Source organism: Rhea americana, unplaced genomic scaffold (assembly GCF_003343005.1).
Source record: "Rhea americana isolate MKP2758 unplaced genomic scaffold, rheAme1 scaffold_218, whole genome shotgun sequence".
Taxonomy (NCBI): Eukaryota; Metazoa; Chordata; class Aves; order Rheiformes; family Rheidae; genus Rhea; species Rhea americana.
In genome coordinates, this window is record NW_028186321.1 from 302730 (window position 1) to 326610 (window position 23881).

At 38.8% G+C, this 23881-nt stretch overlaps 1 protein-coding gene across 8 annotated transcripts in view; it reads right to left on the minus strand.

Moving 5' to 3' along the window:
* TACC2 (transforming acidic coiled-coil containing protein 2) overlaps window positions 1–23881 on the minus strand; it is a 151713-nt gene that overhangs the window by 61733 nt on the left and 66099 nt on the right. For all 8 annotated transcript variants that reach the window (XR_014895874.1, XM_085305251.1, XM_085305249.1 and 5 more), the window contains one exon: window positions 16474–16614. Coding sequence is in view for 7 of the 8 variants with exons in the window: in XM_085305251.1 (XP_085161377.1) it covers window positions 16474–16614 (141 nt within the window). In the remaining variant the exon portion in view is untranslated. The remainder of the gene's footprint in view (window positions 1–16473; window positions 16615–23881) is intronic.

Genomic DNA, 23881 nt, shown 5'->3' on the forward strand with positions numbered 1-23881 from the left:
ATTGATGATTGTCAATAAGCAGGAATAAGAAAAGAAAATCTAAGCAGAAGTCTAACATATGGAGAACTCTCAAGACAGTATCAAGAAGGGATTAACTAGGCCTAAGTATTAATTCAGTGACAGAATTTCCCTCCTCTCAAAACACCTGAATTATTTTCAATACTTTCAATATAAGTACTTTTCCCACTCTTGAATGTGTTATTCATTAAAATAATTTCCCTACATATGAGCATATAAAACTGCACAAGCATTTAACCAGACTAATTGATTTCAAACTTTTAAGAAACATACAGTAGATTCTTTCGAATTCTGGACACAGAAAAATACAAAACATAGTAGCAAGTGTATGCACACAAAACCAGCCTTTGCTAACTGCTGTTATGTACACACATCGGCTACTCACATCTCCTATGCACAAAGCTGCATTAACCCAGTGTAAATTTTTCTGCATCTTTTTAGTAACCAACAAAGAGAAAAAGAACATGCAGCTGAAGAAATACTGAAAAACAGCGTACAAGGGCACTGATGTCTTGGCCTGCCACCATAAACAGTAACATTTAATTTCTTTCTTGGGGTCTGATCCAACTCCCACTGAAGTCGGTGGGTATTTCACCACTGAGTTCAGTGGGAGCTGGCTCAGTCTTCAGTCATTTTCCTCTTGGATTGGCAAGGGATAAAAATGTTCTAGAAGCAGCATGTAGAGCTCCTGATGGGAGGAAATAACACATCATCAGCCCTTTAGCTGACCATGAAACAGGCACTGAATGGAAATCCTGTCTGGTTGCTACATGGAGAGTGACCACAGTGCTCCACGAAAGCAAGGTGCAGCTAGTGCTCAGGAAAAGGGAATGCTTTGAACTGGAGAAAAAAATAAAATGATTCAGAGATGAGAACCCTTTAGAAAAGTCACCAACATTTAACRAGCTATCAACAATTCCAGCTTTCTAATGCTTATGAAGAATTACCAAGGGATAGAAATATATTATTATTAAAAACAAAATCACTGGAGTATAAGTGATAGCACTTGGCAAGCTGAATACTGTTCATGTACTGAGAAAGACAAAACTGCTATCTCAGTGTGGAACGACTGCACAGGCAAGGATTTGGTCCAGTGTGCAAAGGATGTAAGCATCTGAACAAACGCACACACACTAAACACCATCATACTATCATTTGCTTTTACTTAAACTGAGTCCATTTCCATTATCTGATTGAAACAAGCCCTTCATTCAGCCATCGACATGACCACTAGGGTGCCTACGCCAGTTTGAAAAGCACATGACTGCTTATAACATCAATAGCAAGGTCTGAACCACGCCACTTATTTGCAGTTAACTTTTATTGTCATGGGGTTCCCTTAGGCTTTCCTTTTCTATCATTCAGAAAAGTCTTTTCTCTTTTTCTTTCTTTCTTTTTTTTTTTAAATAAAAGGTCAATTGCCTACTGCCAGTGACCGAGTTACTAACAATCCACAACGAACCACAGAATGCCCAGTCCTGCCAAAACTGCTTTTATTACGAAAACTTTTATCCCTGACTGAAACAAATTTGCATTAAAATAGGGGACTTTGCATCTACACACAAACAGAGCACATTTAATTAAGGAAATACTCTCAAATCTTAATAGAGCCTCCTTTTCAGCGTAAATTATAGAGTCAATTTATTTCAACARCATTCACTATTTAGTATTTAGTGCAGACTTCTATCATAGGAGACTATGGAGAAAGTTTTAAACAGCAGCTATTTAAAAAACTTGTTCACCTTTCTGCTTTTTTGATGCTAGCATAACTCTATTTCAGTAATGATTTCTCATTTACACCCTTTTAATCCAATGAACTCCGGACGGCCAAATCTAGCTCCACTTTCCCTTTGTTAAAAAGCTATCTGCACTTAAGCAGCCAGTCTCTTTTGATTGCTGGAGTGCTCTCTTTAGGGCAGCTGTAACTGGACAGACGGTTAACCAATTTGCCTGGGACACAGCCAGATGTTGAGGGTTTTTTTCTGTCTCTGAACTACCATTGCCATCAAGCAACTTGCTTGTGTGTGCAAACTAAGTTAAATGAAACCTTGTCAAAAAAGCCTTGGTAAAAGTTATATTCTAAGTAAGGTATAAAGTCAAAACTTCACATCAGAACTGATTACCATTACATTCTGTCATGGAATTCTTATTTTGGGAAAACAGACCCATACCTTCTCAAGGATAAGGAAACATCTCCAAACTTATCACGTAGGTGGACTTAAGAAAACAGCATATGCTCTTAGTGATTTATTTAATACATGATGAGTAACACCTTTCACAAACTCTTCCCAATTATTGAATGACTTCTGAGCTAGAAGTGTATCTGTTGCATGTTAGCCCTTAAAAGAATATATTGAAGCCCCGCAGAAACAGCTTTAACTGCAAAAGATCACTATATTTCTGTATAAAATGAGTTTATCAATAGAATGAATTCTTAGAAGACTGAAAATAGTGGACAAAAACACTGAACATGGCTCTTCCTACATCCCTTTCATTGCCCAGTCCTCGGATCACTGTTAAAAACAGACACCAGTTTGTGTAGGTGAAAATGTAATTTATCRTACTTTAAAGATAATGAGACATTTAATCCACTGCATCATTCAAATGATGGTGCATAGAGGACTGCTAATATTAACCGGTGAAGCTATTAATTGGTGGAGCTATACACCAAAGGAACAAAGGATGCACAAATCCTGTTAGGCCTCTAGCTCACAAATGTAGCAACACAGTATCAAGCAAAGCTATCTGCAGGTACATGGGAAAATRACAATAGGGAGCATATACCTGCCTTGTAAGGCCTATTGTAAGGGTAAAATCCTCACTTACTACTCTCTCATCCCTCACTGACTCTGAAGCACTTCTTCTCTATGATATACAAATGATGTCCRAACTCTAATCAGATCTACTTTAATAAACAGATATTACATTTTAAAACAAACTTGAAGTGACCTACATGAGACTGGTTTATATATTAGCCCTGGCAGACACATATATAAAACTTGTCAAAATAAATGATCAGAAATTAACTCAGTGTTCAGATATGTTAAATAAATATGATCTATGCACCTGAAAAGACAATAGSAGACAAGAAAATTCTTCTAAAACACATTTAAGTGGTAAAGGGCACTCTCTAGCATACAGCTTAGTAGTTTACAGGAGGGGCAAAAAAAGAGAAAGATTGCTGGCTAAACTGATAAATTGTTAAATAATAAATGACAAAATCCCATTTATAAATGAGAGATGACTCTGCTATTTCTGCATGTGTATATATATATATATATATATATATATATATATATTTGTGCATTTTTTACACAGACAATTTAGTCTTCTGAAAAGGTGATATGCTGTTCCGAATAACCAATAATTATCTGCCTTCTCCTTTTTTTCTCCAAATAAATCTACCCTTCAGAGTTAGTCTTCAGTGAAAAGAGATCTAAGGACACCTTTTTCTTACGATTCATCACAGGATATAATACCAAGACAGTAGCTGACGCTGACAAGGGTGATGTGACCTGAAAAACAGTATTTGTATAAAGAAAAGCAAAGAGAAGCTCTGAAAAACATAGTGAAATGCAGCTCCATGCTAYGCATTTTAAATAGAAAACACTGAGGTGGTGGGTTGGGGAGGGAGGTGGGGGTTGCTTTTTGTTCAGTGTAAATGATCACTGTGTTTGATTGATTACGCACCCAAAACATGAAAAGACAAAACATATGGTACACAGCTATTGCTCGTCACAAATGAATTGAGGTGGTCAGTCCAAACAAGGTGCCGATGTGCTAGGTATGTATTACAAAATGCAACTCACAAAATACAGCAAAACCTTAACTATGTCTCCAGCTGAATGCAATTAACATTAAACAAAGGCCTCAGACACCAAAGTCAGCTTCCTTAACGCAGAAGGGAACAGGTTAAGCGCAGAAAGGTTGCAGGCCTACCAGTACAGAAAGAGCAGAGCAAAGGGAATGCACACTTACATTGCCTCTGACGGTTCCCGGTGCAGGCTACCTGTCTGTGCCTGCTGCAGAGACTGCGACCCTCCCATCCTCAGCGTGCCCTTGAGCTGCAGCTAGATGCAAGCAAGGCCAGCTTCCTTGGTAATTCCACCAGCAAGAAGCCCTGAGAGGTCTGACTGTGGAGAGGCTGCAATACTGCAGTGCAGATGGAAACAGCTGCTTGCATCAGTGGCAGCAACAGCAGAAACACTCCAGCAGCAGCTTCTCTTCTCTGAACTGTTGCCAGTGCTTTTCTTTTCTCTCTTTCTTTTTTTTTTCCGTCCAGATGAACACTATTTATAAAATAAAATAAAATCCCAGCCACTGTGACAGGCTAATCATCTGCTAAACATCAGTGATCCAAGCAGCTACAGTGCAAGCACCTCTATAAACAGGACTACTGGCTATTGAAACTGGCTGGGGGGGGGAGAGAGGATGGAGGGAGAAGAAGGAAAAAAATAAAGCAGACCCTCCCTTTAAGCACACATTGTCAGCTACTGTGGCTCCCTAAAGGACCTACAGGCAGGACCATTATATTGTGTTGACTCAGCTGATTTGAAATGCAAATTCATGTGTGCTCTAGATGCTGTGCATACATTTCCCTCTAATAACACACAAGTTCTACATATTGGGATAATTGCAGAGAGGATTAATAAATAGGATGGCTGCTTTCTTCATTCAAATAAATGAGCTCATCCCTCTTGCAAAAATGGAATCTTCCATCAGGAAAGTAGGGAGAATATCATGAGCAGCCAAGGTAAACAAGCCAATGTGGAAGCCTACCGTACCCAGAGCAGCTCCATCATTAGAGCTCAGTGCAGTTAACCATTTTGCTTCTGTATGCAGAGATACCCTCCTTGCCTAATGATAAAGTGGTGAATCTTAGGGTGCTCATAAACTAATGTTGATGTGATTAGTAGTGAGGATCTGTAAGCCTAGAAAAAAAACACACCCAAGCAAACAGCATTCCAAACCAAATGAATAAGTTTATCTTTCTGTTACACGAACGTACCAGGGTGCTGGGAAGCGAGGTGCATAAGCTGAAACAGCTGGGCACCATCACACTTTTCACATCACTGCATTTAGTAAACAAACAGATGCCCCACATACAAATTACGTTTCACAACACTTAGGGAGCAAAACTACAGTTGCACTACCTTCCATATTAAGAATTTAACTCCAGAGGAACAGATGGCTTCAAGCTATGTAATAATTTTGGATACACATCAGGGCAGGAAGAAAAGTTCAAAAGGATCAGATATATTTAATAGGAACATGAAAACGTAACAACTTTGAAGCACCTAACACAGCATTTCTTTTACATTTCAGTGAAGACCTTGTTAGTTCCCACCTTAAATAGCATCTAGTAATATTTTTTTGTTTGCAAAAAAAGGAACTCCACTCAAGTTTGCCTACTTTACAAAAATAATCCAGAGCTGAATAAGGGATGCTGTATACATGTACATGGTTTATGTATAATTCATAGCATTCCAAGAATTATCTCTCTGACCTAGGTGGGCCCCCACAAAAACTGCTGTCATGACAAGAACCACCAAAGATACCTGGCAAACACAAGATACATTTCATTTCCAGAGACTACCTAAACTTCAATTCTGTGTTATAAACAGCATCAAAATAAGTGTGACCTGTCTTATTTTCCTAAGGGTTAAAGCAAGGGAGATAACACTTCGTTCGGCCACAAACTTCCAAGCAAGTTCAAATTCTGACTTCCTTTCTAGTAAAGTTATCCCCCATTTCTAGTGTCCATTGCTCAACATTCTTTAAGTCCTCCAAAGAAGCAGAGGTAGCATCACTACCTAGTTCAATGATCTGACCTTGGGAATTTCTGGCTTCCAGTTCATTGCCTGAGCCATTAGGGCCACCCTGAAATATAAACCTTAAGCCCTGCAGCAGACCASCAGTCTAATATTGTGTGGGTTCTTGTCACGCAATGGTTCACTGGGTTTTTATATTTGCCAACTCCCCAGGGAAGGCACCAACTACTGGGGCAGTCTGACCTCCCTAAATAGCCATTTCCAGCCACTGTGGGAGAAGAGATGAGGAAACAGACATTGAGACTGGTACAACTCCACCACACTCAGAATAAAAGTGGAAAATACAAGAAACTCACTTTACACATTTTCTCCATTTGTGTTATAGAATGTAGGATGCTTTCAAGCCTTTTTACAGCTGCATTTGCTTCAGCAGACATTAAAAACACAACTGTGTGCACGCAAATTCTCAACAGAATAACAGGTGTAGACTTCTCAAGAGCATCCCCAAATAAGTAAAATACAGAATTTCAAGAAGGGGTATGAAAAATTTCTTTTAGTTAGATATTTAAAAGGTCAAAAATCGCACTGAAAAAGTAGACTACCATAAAAGCTATCCACAAAGCTCTAGCAGTTCTCTGGAATGCAAGAGGGAGAACACAAGCACCGTTTGTCCTACCAGTAGGAAAAAAAAAGGAATGGTATGGCTCCTTCCTAACAAGAAGCAAAACCAATACATTTAAAATGCCTATGCTGGCTCCCTCAAATTTCAAGTGTATTTTTTATCTATTAAATAAGCAGAGGCCTAATAAAAAAGGCTTGGGTTGAATCCTACTCTGAGRTTGCAGGATTCATCAAGAAGCTGTATGGCTGAGAAAATATTCACACCGTTCCCCAGCACTTCTATGCAACAGACAGATGAGTTTCACCAGAAACTTAAGTCTTAGTTAACACATTGACTTACACTCTGCAATATCAGGCGCTTCAACCTCTGAGCCTCGCTCTGCCCAAGGCCTTGCTGCACATRCTATCTGAGTTAACAGAGTGCTCTAGGTAACACAACCAAGTAATCTAACAATAAGCATGTAACAGTGTACGTCCCCCATCTCTCCTCCTTCCCACCTCAGTTCTAGCCAACATATAGCTAACAGCATAGCTCAGAGATACATTATGAGGCTACTCACTGCCTTGATGCTCCTCCTGCTTATGGAATAGAGGATCTAACTCTTCTCCTTGAAGATAAACTTCTAAGCAGTTTGAAACACTAGCAAAACCTTGACGGAAAACACCATTGTCAGTTCTAGTGTCAATATTTCATCGATCAGTCAGAGAAGACCCAGAGGAAAACGTTTCAGAATGAAAATGAAAGAGTCCATTACACCCAAAGGCTCTAATCATGAAGATGAATATCATATAAGGATCCAATGAGATAAACTAAAATTAGGAACATAAAATCAATCTTTACATGCATATTCATAACAGTGAGTGCAATTAACTATTGGGAGGGAACATCGGCAATCATTTCAAAACTTCAAACTGAGACGCTCTTTCAAAAAAAGATGTGCTGTAATGCAGCTTTGGATTTGAAACCGTTTATTGACTTAGTGAAGCAAGCGTAAGAAACTAGAGTCTTCAGCCAGCACTGTTCAAGAAGTCAGACTAGAGATCATTTAATCACAATTTGGCCATGAAGTCTGTTAAACTATAAAGCTGACATGGACCAGCGTTGGGTTTAGATGCTGGAGAATATCTGTCATTTTGCTTGTTGCTACATTCACCTAAAACTATGTATTTCTTCAGACTACTCTAGATGCTCAAAGTACCATGTTACTTGTTTCACTTCAAGAGAGAGAGGATGTGTAAGCTAGCATAACACAGCTACATCACTAACAGGTTCGCAAAGCTGGCTCTGGCTTTTTATTTCTGCAGGACATAAGCAGAAGCACCAGCAGTCTGACTGCTGGAGACTGTGCATGTCACCAGCAGCAATGAATGGTTTTCCTGGCAGCCCCTATAACCTGTGAGGAATACCTTGATAAGAAGGGAGCTCTCTTTTCTATCCTTGGCCCCAGTCCATCCTCTGGGCAGGCCAACAGAAGTGCTAAATTTCACGGTGCTGGCTTTTAATATGTAAGAACTGCACTGACATCACAAATATGCTTTGTAGGAACTTGCCTGGGACTTGAAAAACCCAATTGTAGCTAAAAGAATAAAAAGAAAATGGATCCCACAACCTCACGTAAAGTCTTAAGGAGACCCCAGGCATTTGGGCCTAGGGTTGCTCAATTAACAGACATGTAACAACTTATCATTTGACTGCTGGAAAATAGTATTTAACATTTCACTACCATCCATTAAAATTTATAATTTTTTCCTTCTGCCTGCCTCATCCATTCAAGTAAAAGCTAAATTCTGGTTTATACCAAACAAATGCTTTATTAAACATCAATGTCTATCGGTTAGTTGTTTAAAACCATATACAGGCCCCTAAATATTTGGTCTTACTACATTTCATGTTTATATACAGATTCAAATTTGGGTCACTAGCACCCAATGTGGATTTTTTTGTCTATCAAAAACAGTGCTGGACATGACTGTGATAAGGTTCATAATCAGCTAAAATTCATGTTCTGTTTCTTTAGTCTTGGCTTCACTGTACATCTTGCTATGCTTTTATACTAGTTATAAACATGACCACACATGCACACACAGAAACATCAAAGAGCCTATTGAGAGAACACCCTTCCTCACACATTTATTCCCCTTGGGAAGGGGTGAGCAAACATCTTGCTATGCCTCCTAATTGTAAAGCATTATTGAGGTATTGCGCAAAAATGAGGCCTGTATAAAGAAAACTACAGAGACTAGAGCAAAAAAAGCAAAGACCAACAAAAAAAMCCCTTACAAATAGCAACCTCCCCATAACAAAAAAGGATGTTTGTCTGCTATCCGGAAGGCTGCTGCTAAAGCTTTGAGAAATATGGTAAAAAAAAAAAAAGCTTTAAAAGAACTTTAAAGTTTTATGTGATTATAAATAAAGCATGAAACTGTGTAAGGAAAATGTTATCAGAGGACAGGTTATTTTTAAACAGGGTGCAAAAAAAAATCTCAAGAGTTTTTGGGTGGTACTGGTTTTAGAACCCAAAGCCTTGAATGTGGCCTACAAAGAAGTTTTGCACCTCAAGGCCTTGGTTGTTCGTAGGCTGTTTGATATGGCATGTGACTAGGGCACCCTCAACAACACAGTGATTAAAAAAAAAAAAAAAAGATAGCTTTACTAAGGAACTAACAGAATCAGACTACACAAAATCAAAACTGTAGACACAGTTGCAAGGCAAACCAGTCAGTGCCTATGGGAAACTAACTGTACTTTTAAGAACCCTAGCACATAAAAGTATTGTCATCTTTTGAAATGCAATGGAGACAGCCTTGTTAGGGCACTCCAAGGCTGGAGACTCATGTACACTAAAACCTTTCCAGGAGCACCAACCTTCCTTGGCCTCTCTTGAATGGCTTTCTGTGCACAGACTGCTAAATCCTTCCCAGAAGTAAGGGTCTCCTAGGACCAGCACAGATCCTTCGTGTTACAGAGAAGGTCAAGCAGACTGTTCTCAGCCATATGGGCACTAAAAGACTCTAACGGTCTTTTTGTGAAACTGCAAACAGTTCTGTATGTTTTTAAAGGATTCACACATTCTTCATTATAGGCTGCACAAAAATACATGGCTCTTGGCACAGTTACACGTATTCTTACACTGCTTTATTCATCATGAATCTTTTTCAGCTCTGGCACAACTAGGATTTCTGCTCATTGGTTTATTCTGCAAACCAGTCTCTCCCATTCCTGTAGCCACTTTTTTGCCCCCTCTCTGAAATGACCATGAGATCAATTGTTTATGATTTCCAATTGCCTTGAAGACTGTTACTTGAAAGGCCTCCCCAAGTAATGAGCTGCTGAGGCTGCAGGTTGAACACTGCAAGGCATTTGCTACTCTATGCTGTGCTTCTTCACTTTCTCCAGTTAACTCCTATTCTTACGTTACCCCTAGAGTTATGCTAGCAGAAACCTTTCTGAGACAAGTTCAATTTAACATTTATTTTTCAGTTAGATCATTCCAAGACCCATCTCATTAACTACAGTTCTGAGGGACAGGGACAGTGGCAATACTTAATACTTTGTATTATCACAAAGTACTTCAGAATGTTACATCTATCCACGAAAAGAAACCTCACCCCCTTCTATCTCTTTCCAGAGTTTTGATTCAATTTTTTTCTTCTTTAGGGAAGGTACTGCATTTGAATACATTCAGTTAGACAGTTAGAAGCTGTATTATTTTGATAGATGATATTCCAAAGAGAAAATATAAACAAATGCCAATTCCTAGAGAGCCATACAAATTGTCAAAGGAATGAGGTAATTCTTGGTGCTGCCAGGAAACAGGATTAATGTTAGAAAAGCAAATCTGTTGCTTTGTCCCCTTCAATTTTAATGGGTGACTTTGTGCTACGACTCAAAGGCTAACTAGGAAAAGTTACTTGAAAAATGCAACAAACCTGTCACCTAGTTTACAAAGACCAGTAAAATGTTAATCTAAATTGTAAACCTATACTGCAGTCGGGCCTTATGAATAGGCATTTAACGTAGTTCATGTCCATAGTATAATTAAGATATGATTATATTCTATAATTAGCAATTTAAAGACACATTTATCACCGTCTTTGAAAGATCTAGTTATCCTTAATTTAATCTCATCCAGTACAGATAAATCAGAAATTCAGCCTTGGAGTAAGAAAGATCTTCAAATTGAAACCATCATTTTGTTTTGCTATTTTTGTTTTGTTTTCGCTTATTTTGTCTGTTTGTGTGCCCGCATTTTTTTTTAATGGGCTCACCATGGTGGGCTACTGATTCATAACTTGAAAATGTTGAAACTAAACTGAAAGTGAAATCAATGACATTAAAAGGTATGAAATAACCAAGATGTCTGCTCAGTTATTGAAATTTCCTGGATTGCGAAACCACTGCAAAGGCAACAAGAGAGACATGCAAACAACGCTATTCAGGATGCTTCTGRAGCTACAGCCTTTCAGAGACCAACAGTGAATTATGATTGGTAATACGACGACCAAACACATGAGAAGATTTCGTGTACAAAAAAGTTTTATTAAGTTAAGAAGCCATACATAGAGGGAAATTAGGTATCAGCGAGCTGAGCACACCTCAGGAGTGGAAACTTTCCATTGGTGGCTGTGCAGAGATTTCATCTAAGGAACAGGCAGGTCCTTATCTCACAGATTTACAGAGCAGTCCTAGCTTAAGGCTCAAGGGCAGCCATAGGAAACTCTTTGTTCCTTCCAATCCTTTTAGCCTTTTGCCTATCATTTGCTCTTTTGTTTTCCTCTCCTGCTGGGGCATAGATACTTAAACTTGGATTTCATTTATATCACATTACTCTATGAACCAGGCCTAAATTCACTGGACCAAGAAAAAGAAATCTTTGAAGTAGCAACTTCCAAATTTCTAGCATATTCAGACTCTCTCATGAGGAAAGCATAGCACATACCACAAGCATAACTACACCAAATAAAGGAGTTTGTTTTACTGCTGAAAATGGCTCTGTAGTTTGCTTTCCATAAGCGGAATCGCCAAAGTTCTGTTGACATTTCTGTGAACCAGAGTCAAAAAACTACCATTATAGACTGTGTGATCTTTTCATGCCTCCCTGCTTCTTTGCAAACATTTAAACATCCCTAGATAAAAGGTCCCTAAAGACATCTGGAGACAAGGTTGTTAGGAAGACAAACTGCCTAACTCTCAGAGGGGATGGACTTTTTTAGGGAATTTCAAGTACTTGCCCTCAGCTGACAAGTTCAATAGAAATAGTATTGTCCAAGAAATCTCATTGCAAAAGGGGATTACAGAAAGGAGATTCCAAAGGTTCTTTGCCTTCAAGGCCTAAATGAAGAAGAATTAGATGATGATAGTAGAGGATGAAGAAATCGGACAGAAACAGTATTCTCATCCAGTGACTGCCAAAGATGGAAGGTAAGAGAAAGTTACAATTGGAGTAACTTGAAAAGATTAACTTACAACTTCAATCTGAAGTTAAAAAGTTAGATAAAAATTGGTTTGAAATATTTTTAGTATTTTTCAGCTGATTATTTTTTAGCAATAGAGGGAACTTCCTGCCCCCAAAACACAAGCATTTAAGCCTAACAAAATTAGCTAGTGAGAAATACAAAATACATCTGACAAAATGGCATGATTCATATTCTGTAACTCATGTATTATTTGTTCTAAGACAAGAGGCAATCCCGTACAAGTCCTACGCCCAGTCAGCAGTGCCCCCACTCCTGCTTCTGCTGGGCTCCTCCGGTGCCTTCAGAGCTGTCACAGTGCAAGCCACAGCACCAGCAAACAGCAGACTAACCCAGACATGTTATCTCTGCCTTGAGTCTGTACTGCCATAGTTTTGCTGGGTTAAAGCAAGATGATTAATGTTATTCTAAAATTCCTTGTGGATGGATTAATTAGCATAATGACAAATTCATTTTCATGCTGCTGAACCTGTTTTAGAAGCAAGGAAATTACCATATATTGCCTGAGGGAACCTGTAAAATACACAGTAATAACAAGCAAACAGAGGGCTACTGATCACCCTTTTGTCCACTGCCCTATACAGAGAGAAGCTTTACAGCACAGAGATTACTGCTCTCTTTGACCATAAACACACAACAAGAATATACCCCAAAGAGCAAAATATGCTCACTGAACAAAAATACGTTCAGAAAATTAGTTAAATTTCACCTTCTATCAGCCATCCATTAGTGCATCATGTTCTGCCTTTTAAAATGCAATTACTGAAAACTGTTGGTTGAATTGTTGCTGTTTTATGGAAGGTGCCCTCTGTCAGCACACAACACAAGCGGGCTRCGGGCATGCAGCCCATCACACACGGGGGCCCCCAACCCACCCCCGTCCCACCCGCAGGACCTTGCGGGGTCCAGTCCGACTTCTGGGGAACCCTTCCATATCACAGTCCCACATAGCTACACGAGACAGCACTTAGTTTACAGTACTTTTTGGCCTGAAACGGAACAGAGATCCTACAATTTGATGCTATTACTCAGTAATAAACTGAAGAGATTTAACCTGAGCAGCACAAAGCACCTGCCTGCGGCTCAACACATCACCTGCAGCCCTCGCCAGCCAAAGGCCAGGAAACACAATCTCTTTAAAAAAACCTGAAAGAGAAGAAAGGACTGGAGAGCAGGACTGTGGCTCATTCTCGTCCATTTGTTACAGACTAGCTGATTTACCTGGAAGGTATCTATTTGATCCCGCGGTTTTTTCTTCTACTTTGTGCTTCAGAAGTTGGTGAATGTTTTTCAGGATATAAGCCATCACACCTCAGGAAATATCCTTGGATTTTAGTTTCCAAGACCTAAACAGCTTCATTTCAATGCCTTTTTTCTGTTGYTGATATTATAAAAATTCATTTCCTTTATGCATCAGGCAGTCTGGATGCACATTATTTCAACCCAATTCATACAGTACAAACATACGCATACAAATACATACACATACATACAAAAAACTTTGGAAACAATGAGGCCTTGACACTGCATTTGTATGCCTTTTTATTTCCATCTCTTTCTTACTTAGTGAACTTATCAACCAAGTGGAATGACTCAGCCTTTTCAAAGGGGTCAAATTCACTCAAGAAGAAAATTCGTGTGTTTCTGAGTCACTTTTGACTCCTCCTGGTTTCAATTATACAATTAAAAGCAACCCTTGGTCTACAGTTATCTGCACTGGTCATAAATAATGATAATACATTGATTTTTATTTATTTATTTACAGGTTTGTTGCAGTACAAGACTTGTTTTCAACACATGATCAAGCAAATTCAATCTAGAAGTCAAAAAGCTTATCTCGATTTTCTGTGTGAGACCAATTATGCAGCTTTGCCTCCTCCTGGGGAAGTATTATAGAACTACTTTTCTGAAATCAACAGTGCAGAAGGCAGAGCTTTCTGGAAGGATAGTTTTAAGTTTTTGCTTTTGAATAGAAAAATTTGTTGCTGTGCTTCATATTGTTTTCAGGGTTATTTCAGGAGAACTGGGTAGGATGTGTATTAAGCGTGCAGAGATTCTGATATTAGCAAGAAGTTCTTTATCCACTCAGTTTCTTAAACAAACTGGATTGTAGTCTGTCTTAGCTTTTGAAAGAAAATTGACATTATGTATTTCAACCCACCTCTCAATCATACCAGACACGTTTAACCTCACAGTTGTAGCTGTACACAGCGAGGAGAAAATGCACAAAAATAGCATTTGTTTTTTTGCAGTACAGACTGAATTGTATTTGTCTGTTTTTCTTATATGCTAAGTAATACATAGGGATGGATTAGCTCCCCAAAGTCTATTTGCAGTGGTTCCATAAATGAGAATTGGCAATATTTCAACTTTTTTACCGAATTATGAAATGCCAGTGATACCGTTAATAATGTGACCACCATAGTCATTGAAGACTGAAATGGCTCAATGATCCATTTTACAGAAAATTGTGCAGGGCAAACCATTTGCAGAAGCTCAACATCGTGCTGTTTGCCGTAAATGTGATAAAGTAAACAATCTAATTTGCACGCTATTGTTTTCTGTGGCTGATTTGACTGGAGTTGATACACACAGGCTCTCTCATATTTTTACACGTTTCAAGAAATATTTACAGAAGGGGCCAATTATAACAGCAACGAGCTATTTGGATGATAATATATTTACTTTGCAAGAGGATGTAAGAATTATCTTTTGTTCCATAGATGATCTCTAATTCTCACCTCAGTATGCATCTTAATTTCCATTGGCATCTGTGAAAGACTCTACTTACATTAAAAAGAATAAACATGCAAGTTTAATTTTAAATGGAGAAGGTTGTGGATGATAAGAATACTATTCTCAAGGCACAATCAYGATGCTTGCCAGTGTACATTTTGGAAACAGATTTTGATTCTGCATTAAGCAATTCAACTAGTATTATTTAATTACTTCATTGTTCACCCTATCCAAAAGAGTTTTATGTATGCCTAGATATTTACATTATTCAACATGCTATGTCATTATCAGACCTACGCAAGATCTGTAGAGGCATAAGCTAATTTAAATATGCAAACATATACATATAGCAGCTCTGCCTGATTACAGATGTTCAAAAATTTTTCCCTGTCTTCATTTGATGTTGTACTTGTGATGAAAAGGAAAAATCACCATGTATTTTGGTAGTTTTAATTTAAATAGATCTCTGGATTTTTAAATGGTAGTCACCTATAACTGTACTAAAGCTCTCACGGAACATTAAATTCAGCCTAAGGTTGTGGACGCTTCTCTGGAAACAGCCAATAAGATAGTAAGTATTTTCTCAGCAGAACTTCAAACCTCATCTGACCATATCACTCAGCTTCTAGAGAATGAATGCCTTTCATTCAGAAAATTCTCTCTGGAGTTGTAGAATCAGCTCAACCTTTGTGCGTTTTTTCCCCATCAAATTTACACAGATTAAAAAGTGGGGGTCCCATATAGTATCATGGAGAATCATTATACATAAGACCTTACTTAACCTATATTATGACAAGCATGCAACTCACACTAGAGGTTAGAACACCATTTCCTGATCAGAATAGTCGTAAGAGTAGAACAAACAGTTCACCAGCATCTCTCCTAGATATTATATTGTGGATGATTTTGGAATAGGGTTGCTCATAATTATTCATTCTGTTTCACAGTAGAACGTGCCTATTGTGTTCATTTTCATTCGTGATTCACTGTATCCTCCTATCGACAGCAGGATCTTTGGACATTTCCGAACAGAGGTTAAGTGGAATAGGTGTATTTCCTACGTTGTCTCCTATCTTGTATTGTACTTGTCACAAAATGCTGACCTGTATTTGGGGGGTGGAGAACGTTACTCTCCAGGGAATGCCCATTTAATATTCTCATCTGTGCTGTGATCTTTTCCATTAACAGATGTCACATGGCTTTATTGCCAAGCCCCTACAGCCTACTGGTTAGTCACACACAAGAAAGGCATCAGCTGAAGCTCTCACATGAACATCCAAGCACATGTCGCATCCAGACTACAGAGATGGGAAGATGCAGCTTGGGCTTTTTTCCAAGCAAAAATTCCCCAAGCCATCAATCAAACCAAGCGAAACTTTTTCCTTCAGTATCAATAACTACAATGCCAGTTGCTAGCATGTGGTGGGAAAGCATGGRGAATACATCAAGAGGAATGATCATRAGCAGAAAAGTCCTCTTGAAYGTGACCTTCTTCAACCTCCCCTCCCCCAAATAYGAAAATAAAATTACTGAACTTCAAAAAAGGAAAATGTTTGGAAAAAAATAAAAACCTACTGGTTTAAAAATAATAAGGAAGATTGGCTTAGTAATAACCAGTGTGGTCTAAGCTCCCTCTTCTGGTCTTTTGTAGCAAATATACTGGAGTAGGGTCTCAATAGGCTACGACTTGGTTTGCAAAATGTATCAACAAAACATTCACATAACTCCAACAAAATACCAAATTAAAAATTATTCAAAGCTCTTTTATACTAGCTAGGTATTCTTAAGCAAATGTGGATGTCCAAACACAGAAATTTATTAGTGTACTGAATGAAACAACATTGCACAATACCTCTTTATTTCCTTTGCGAATCCTTCAGTTTCCTGAACAGCTAGTTCTACGACATCACCATGGGCAGCAACCAAAGGTACATCCTCAGAAACAACTGTAGGSAGGTTATCAGGTTCTTTGCAGCTGTCAGGCTGGGAAGTACTGCAAAACAATTATAGAAATAATAAACCAATAAATTCAAGTGTGCAAGAAGCTTCAGTGGAGCTTCTTTTGATGATGAGCCATCACTGACTAGATCTAAACTTCTATAAAGAACACGTCACCCTCTCACCAATCCTAWATACCGTCTCTCTCTCCCCCATTCTACTCTCAAATTACTTCTTCCTAGAAATCACGTTTCATTTGTATCTGCAGATTACATTTATAATAGTAATACTACTGCAAAGTTTCAACAGCACTTAGCTCTCAGAAGTATTTAAGAGTTTTCTGTGTTTTCTGTATATGAAAACAGCGCAACTATGCAAACACCAATGGCAGCTTTGCAGTTCTGTCACACTATCTCCTCAGTGAATATTCAACTAAGTCCTCTTGTRACTCAAGAGAAGTTGCTGGTTGCTGGACTGACTTACTTAAAAGTTAAAAAACAGGACTAAAGTTTCCTATTTWAAAAGCCTTCAGTATGCTATAAAACTTAAAAAGCACAATAATCCTAGAACTCATTACATGAATTACAGAACTGTAGTACTACTGTATTTGTTAATTCCTAAAACAYTATGTTCAGCAAAGACTCACAGGAAACAATCTCAGAAACTGAAAATCATTAAATGAGTTCCACAGCATGTAAACACAGTTTGGAAAGATCAAATTTATTTACAGCAAACAAAAGTTGAGAGCTAAGGGTAGSAGTGCCCTCTCCTGGTGTCCCTGGAGAAAAGGTGCGCTTGACAGGAATAAAGATCCAAATTTAAGTGAAAGGTCAGGCGATTATGAATAGCCAAAAAATAACATACATAAGAAAACAGTCATCTGCCAAAATCACTGACATGGAACAGGAAGTAATCTTGTCTTTCCCTTTTCTCAAGGCAAATCAGAGCAGAACGTGCTGTTTCAGCAGCAGATATTCCCAGGTCTATTAACTTTCTGTTGTTTTAAGCAAAACCCAAGTTAGAAGAAAAGCCTTCAGATTTCCCTATGGTAACAGATAGCTGCACAAATAAAGCACTCTGATCTCCTGAGCCTTATAGTGCTCTTTRAGAAGGAAAATCATCTGTGCCTCATGAAACACTCATTTGCATKTTCCATTGCTTTGAACACATTGGTAACCATACTCCTCCTGCTCTTGGCTACACTTACTAAACTAATGACATAAAATAAACCACATAGCCAATAATTTTATGTGTCTTGAAAAAACACATGGTTCTAAAAATCAGTTTAGCTTGTCATACACAGATAAATACAAAACAGCACTATCACACCTAAACAAATATTTCAGCAGTTGCTTGCATATGAAAACCTACGTAACAGTTATTTTTTGCAGTTTGGATGATAAGCACTCATAAGTAAATGACTATTATTAAAGTTTTGAAAAGTGTCAGTGTCTTCAAATTTTTTCATAAAGCCAAGGAAGAGTCAGTGAATAGTAGGTTTGATACTCTCCTGAATTGGGAGATCTGAATCCCCTTTTTCATCAAGAGGGCCATAAAAGCTACTGATGACTATATAGTATTATGAAAAGGATCATTCTCCACCCTTCATGATCTTGTTGTTCCACTCTGCATCACAGTGACCGGAAATGCGAAAGTTAGGTTTCCTCCTTCTACATCACCARGTGAGTCTTCAAGTCTCTCACCTTTTTGTGCATAAAATTGATGAGTGATAGAGAACAAGTTAAGCAAGACCCTTTCTGTACCTATTCTGCATGGAGATAGGGGATGGAAGCTATTTGCTGAAAAAAGTCTGCATGCAGATTTATACGTTTATGCTTCTCCCATGGGGATGCTCCTTGCTTCAGCTGATCCTGAAACGGGCCCACATGTCCCTAGCCAACCTAACCAGCGAGATCTCAAGCAGCTCCAACCAGGGACTTCAGCTTTTAAGGAAAAATGATAACAATTGTCCAGTTATTTAAGAGTTACTCCARACAGGTTAACCTTCTTAGAAGCCAACCAGCAGCTCTTCTTACAGAACGATCGAGTCTGTTCAAAGAGTCAGGTTAGCCTGGCTGTCGCATGCCTGCATGACGAGAACCTACTCTACATCTCCCTATCCTYTGCAGCCACGTTCCGCTTCACAGGCCAGCTCCAGCACACCACAGAGGCATAGACGTCCTGGAAAAACAGCCACATGCAACGTCACCTTCCTCTCACACCAGCTCCTGTTTCCAGAGACTGAAACTCCAATGTTTAAAGAAAACACTGGCAAACCAGTTCTCGGGTGAGAAGTTTCTTTCAGGTTTCCAGAACTAAGCATAAACAGCTATTTTAGCCATTTCTTTTAAAAATTCCTTCCTCTCTCCAGTAACTATGGTTGAACAACTGTACAAATTGATCAAATTGCATTACTGAGAGTTGACGTTGTTCAAGAATAAGTTTTCCGTGACTCTATAAACACACATACAAAACAGGCCTTCAAATACATAATTCACATCCCTAACTTCAGTTAGGTCATATATTTATTCCCTAAAGCATTAACCCCATAACTTACTAAGATCATGAAAGCTATTTCTGGAAGTGGTCTTCCTTAATTAGTTCACATTCATACAGTTATTATGTGGCCATATGGGCTAGCTATTAAGTAACTTCTTCTAAGAAATTAACCAATTATCTCTGCTTTAAGCACTTTTTTTCCTTCCTTCCCTACCAACACTCTTTTCTCTCCTTTCCCTACTTTGCCCAAACTGATCTGACACTGCAATAGACTTCCCAGCATTTTCAGTCACATCAGTAATAAAAGCAACAAGCTGTTTCCTTTTTCATGCAAAGGACTTTTCCCTTTGCTAAAAATGTCTTTGTCCTAATATAGTAATAGCATTAAATATATACAAAGGCAATGTGACTATATAGGGTCGCAGAAAGATTAAAGAAAGTAAGATTTTAAAGCAAAAAGTAAACTGCTAAAAATAAGTAAATGTTGAACATCTGTCTGGAGAGTAAACAGAGAAGCACAAAACCCAAACAATTCACAAGACGGCTCAGTCAAGCAAGAACACCAAACATKCATAAAGTTAAGGACTTCATGTTAAACACATACTTTATAAAAATGCCAYAGTTAATTGCTCACAGTAGCACCTGTTCCCCTCTCATCCATGCCCTTCACACACACACCACTGCTCATTTGCTTTCCTTCATCCTCCCACTAGCAGCCTTCTGCTTTAAGTCTTTCCACATAAAGTATTTCCACATAAAAAGGAAACATTTTCACAGAGATGTACTTTGACTAATGTAATTCCTAGTACTCTGCAAAGTAAAACCAGCTATCAAAATACAGACATTCTTAGAAGAGCTCTGCTTCTTAGCCTTTATAAAACATTGTATTTGCTTTTATGAGCTATATCATCTATGTGTATTTAAAAAACCTCAAGTAATCTCCATTCATCATTCCAAKCTTCGTATAAAACACCAAATAACAAATTCCTATAATGATGATACATGTCAAGTGTCAGCTGGTTTGCTTGTGTAAGTGGGCTTGCAAACAGAAGAAAGTAGAGATAGGAATTTGGCTCTTCTCTGACATCTGGCACCAATACAAATACCAGAAAGCCACCAAATATCATGATGCTACTACATCACCTAGCCAGGAAGTTAGGSGGAGACTGAACAGGACTCCCTCTCCCATCCCACCTGCCCAGCTCATACAATCTTTCTGGGGGAAGGTTGAGACTTGCCCCTAAACACCTATGGGACTTAGTCCCAAAGAGCCTGCATAGAATGAATTTACCTTTCCCCAAGGCAAAGGGCCCGAAGGCAGGGACCACTGACCCCTCAGTGCCTGCTCTGTCCTGTGGAAAGGAAAGATTGCCACAGACTGAYGAAGAAAAGGCTGGAAAGACAGCGTACCTACAGTCTCCAGTCCTTTCCCCCACCCCCATAGCTCCTTCTCAGAGCTTGGGAGAACTACAGTACTGAGGAAAGCCAAGTAAGGCCACAGGGAGCAGGCTGCAAGACAAGCAAACCAGGTCCAGGGCTAGTATCATCATCTAAAAATTTKGGCATTATTCAGTATGCTTAGAATTGCAACAGCAATGTGGTACTGGTTATTGGCCATCACCGCAGCACATGATCTGCAGATGGGTGCTGCCTGCGGCAGGCTTAATAAGCTTACAAAGCACTAGGCAAAAGCACAACAGTTCAGATAAAGGTGCAGACTGCACAAATTGAGACATCTGCCAGAGCAGCACAGTACAGATAACCCTGTCCAAATAAGAGTCTCTGTGCCCATCCTCCAGCCTAGCTCCATATCATCCTCGGGTACATGTGGTACTTGCACCAGACCAGACCTGAAACATTGATGTTAAGCCCTCCGCTTCTCTATAGTTCTCACTAAAACAAGATTTGCCATTAAACTTACTTTCCAAGTGGTAATACTCAAATGGTTGTAGGAAGGATACCACCAATRGGGCCAGATCTTCTCAGTGCACAATAAACTACACTTTGGCCAGTCTTTAACCTACTAAGTTGAGCTGATTAAAAAACAAACATTCTTCAGGTTGTGTGTCTGTGTGCTTTTTAAGTGATTCTCAAAAGTCATTTTCTGTCCTTCTGTATGCATTGATGGCCCTGGGTATTCCTGCCTGCCTGTGCTGCTAACACTGAGGAGCATACCCTGAGCATCAACAATTTCCTGATGTGAACTATATGATAGGGAAAAGTCCATCTTCAGTCAGAGCAGCGCTGCATGTAATAGATCTGACATTTCTTATACAGACTCCCACATGATCATTTAGAATACCATCTTCACAACAGAAGCTGAGAAAGACACTGATGCACAGGAATATATTGTTTTTGAAGGCTCTAATCCAGTCAGGTTTACATTAACTTTCATTTCCTAGCATCCACAACTGAACTCTGTCAGCACCTTAACCTCTTAATACTTAAATTTGAACCCAATCTCGTCCTGACGGCTCAGCTGCAGGCACCAGTGTAGACTAAAAGCTGTGTTGCAGTTCTGCATCTTTTGCTTGAGATTAAATATAAGAGCAGGAACTTTCCTTAGCATGTGGAAGGGACAAGATTGGGTCATGCTATCTATTACTTATGGCCTGCCCCCAAGGACAAGTCATTCACCAAATACTCTCCAAGTAGACATTTTTTCCTGATGCTTTTCTATTCACAAGACAGACAGAAACATTATASGGTTAATCACAACCAAACATACAGATACTGCTCAGAAAGACTGAACACCTCTAACTATAGCTCCCCAGATTAACTGTGGGCTATACAGTGGGGGCATTTAACCGACTGTTTTGGCTTTTCCAATCCAGACATTTCTTATATGCAATAGAAGCCCTGCTACAAAGCTCTGCACCTGCAGCATAAGGAGAAAGATGCGTCTAGCCAAAATTCCTTCTGGCGCAATGTGCATTGGCAAATCAGAGTGAACTCGGTCTTTCAGTTTCACTGTTAAAACAAAAACGCTTGGCATAACAACCAGTGAACTTTTTACCTAGTTTTGTGAGGGCGCTACTCCACAAATTTGATAAATAAAATCTACTTATTGAGCAGATGATGCCATGTTTTCTTTGATCAATATGTTATCAACAGGGGAAAAGATGCAGACAGTTATCCTCAAGAAACAAAACAAAGATACAGTTTCTTGACTGGACAGATGGAGGAACAGAATCCGATCTCTTATTATGCACTGCCAYCTGGAAGATATTTAGTACAAACTGACCCCTGCCTTATACACATCATTATTTTTCCCTGTCAAAGTGCACACCATCTGCATTATATGACACCCCTGACGGGGAAATACTCATGTGGAAGCAAAAGGAACTACTAGTAAATATCCCAAAATGTTGCAAAATGACACTTTCTTTGCAGATAGACTGGAAAAACATCATGCTACCTAACAACTTGTTAAGATTTCAGTAGTATAATACACAGGTATAATAAGGAAGCATTGACACTGAGACATCATACATCTGTGCATTAGAGAATTTTTCTGCAGTTACACTGAAAAGCAGTAATGCAGTATTTCCATATAAAAAGCCAAAAAATAGTGGCTGTTATATGACTGTCTTACCTATAGTAAGCAAGTATCTGCTCCATGTCACAAAATTGGTAAAAAGGAGATGGGAGATAAGACAATGACAATGTACAACCACCATCACTGAACTTCTTCCCTTGGGCAAGAAGGGCCCAGTCCTGCCATTACTGATCCTCATTTAAGAGCACAATCCCATCAATTTTAAGAGTACTACTTTCATTTATTATTATATCATGTTGTTATCAGGTTAGATCTGAACGAACCACAAAGAAAGCAGCAGCAGTTGTTACTGCTGCAAGGGAGTTGCATCAAGCCCATTTTTGCTTGCTAACAGAAAAGCTGGCAAGTAACAACAGCCTGGACAAGGAAGACAGGTCCAAAGAGAACACATAGGTTTTATGTCTAAAGTTGAACAATTATACAAAATAAAGGAACAGAAAAAACAAACATTGGCATGAATGAATATGTTCAGCTTTTTTTTTTTTTTTTAATCTAAAAAGAACACATGAGAACTACTTGCAACCAGATTCACTCCAGTTGATCACTATGTTTTACCTCTCAACCTTCCATTTCAGAAATTGGATGGCTACCTACTTCCAAGATGATATCCCTGGCTTGCAACTTTTAAGCGCTGGATTGTTGCAGAAACCTTTGCACTTTCAGCAAGGGCAGAACAAGGAAACAAGACCCAGATTCTCTGGCTGCTGCACGATCTGCCTGCCCTCATCCCCTCTGGGGTAAGCTACCCTATATGGACTAATTACTACTCAGCATTAATACCCTCAATGTATGCAACTCGCGTGAAGAGAGGATCCTTGAGACTAACTATTGAAAAGACAGTAAATCCATTTTAAATACAGACTCTTATCAAGTAGAATAAAAGGGTTAACCTATAATTAACCTTCAAGATCCAACTAMGAATGTGATCAGTGTTCATGAGGTTTACAAGAAGCAATAAACTTAGACTAAGGTTGTTCTTCCTAAAGGTTTCCTAAAATGACATCTAATCATAGATAGCCTGTGTGTCTCCTTCTCTACAAACAGCAAACTCCTAATACAGACTGTATTCAAGAGACCATATATAGATCTTGCTGGTGCTGTTGGTATTTTTTTTTTATTCTGCTACATTTAGAAAGTTCAYAGCTTTAACTTACTTATTGCTCACTCTTCTCTAACCTGCTTGCCACTATGGTCTATTACTGAGAAAAGACAGACTCCGCAAAAAACAGTAACCCCTTTACATTTGTTAAAAATAAAGAAATGC